Source organism: Morus notabilis, unplaced genomic scaffold, assembly GCF_000414095.1.
Source record: "Morus notabilis unplaced genomic scaffold, ASM41409v2 Scaffold333, whole genome shotgun sequence".
Classification (NCBI taxonomy): Eukaryota; Viridiplantae; Streptophyta; class Magnoliopsida; order Rosales; family Moraceae; genus Morus; species Morus notabilis.
In genome coordinates, this window is record NW_010363630.1 from 231,102 (window position 1) to 232,339 (window position 1,238).

Here is a 1,238-nt window from a genome sequence, read left to right on the forward strand (position 1 = left end):
TAGGATGACAACATTGTTATTGAACTGCCCTTCAGGTGCCCTTGACCTTCTAATCGATAGAAGACCCCATGCCTCGTCAATTTGCTATAAGTAATAAAAAATTAATTCAGTATAATGATAATGGTATAAAAAATAAGACTATAAATTCAGTAAATATGTTGTGATTACTTACATCATTGAACAGCCATTCACCTGGCTTCAAGATGATCTGGAAGAAGTCCTTCCTCCAATCTCCAAAACCGCACTCAATCAGCTCAGAGTCCGTACTAGAATCAGCGAACCACTTGTTGAAGGCCTCGACTGCATCGTTAAAGGTCCACATCTTCTTCTTCACGTTACGTAGGGGATCTGTGTAAGGCGACTCAATATACTTGCTGGGCCTCTTAAGTCACTTTTCATTATTCGATTCAGACTCTGGCTCTGAATGAACCTGTTGCTCAAGCTGATCCTCAGGCTCTGGCTGGGCCTGTGGGTTAAGTTCTGCCTCAAGCTGAACCTGAGGCTTAAGTTCTGCCTCAGGCTCAAGCTGAACCTCTGGGTCAAGTTCTTCCTCAGGCACTGGCTTTGGCTATAATTGTTGTTTCGCTAGACATGCTATATTGTCCTTAATTTCTCTAACAGATACTTCTAGCGAGTCTAGCCTCTTGTTGATGGCATCAAAATGTCTACTATTGTACTCTACCATCCTGTGATAGAGTATGTCAACTATGTGATCAATAGACATACCATCTTGCTTGCTCGACTGTTGTTGTTGTTGTTGCTGTTGTTGTTGTTGTTGCTGTTGCTGTTGCTGTTGCTGTTGCTGCTGCTGTTGTTGTTGTTGTTGTTGTTGGGGAAGTTGTTGTTGTTGTTGGGGAAGTAGTTGTCGACGAGCCAATTGTTTCGGAGGCTTCGATTGCGGGACATGGACCATTCTTGCACCAGAGTCCAAAAATGATGCAAGCTGGTCAATCTCAGGATCATCTTCTTCGGCATAAGGCATATACAACCTCATGCACATACTATTCATTTCCTCCTCAGTGGGATAAAGAATTGGTACGGCCATTCCCTGTATATTAAAAGAACATACATTCAATGATTATTTAGGTGGAAACATATTGTAAAAAAAAACAAATATGCCTATTTTGTAAAATTTACACCTATAAAAATATTGTATTTAAACCCTTACCTCGCCACTGTGCATGAGGTCGTCTATCTGTCTAACCTCAACCAATGAAACCCGGCGTGCCTCCCATTTG

At 41.7% G+C, this 1,238-nt stretch overlaps 1 protein-coding gene across 1 annotated transcript in view; it reads left to right on the forward strand.

Annotated features, from left to right (window-relative positions):
• Positions 1-356, forward strand: part of LOC112092793 — a 4,423-nt gene extending 4,067 nt beyond the window's left edge. The window contains exons 2-3 of the mRNA XM_024169823.1: positions 36-90; positions 185-356. Of these exons, the coding sequence (XP_024025591.1) occupies positions 36-90; positions 185-356 (227 nt within the window). The remainder of the gene's footprint in view (positions 1-35; positions 91-184) is intronic.
• Positions 357-1,238: the final 882 nt, after the last annotated feature.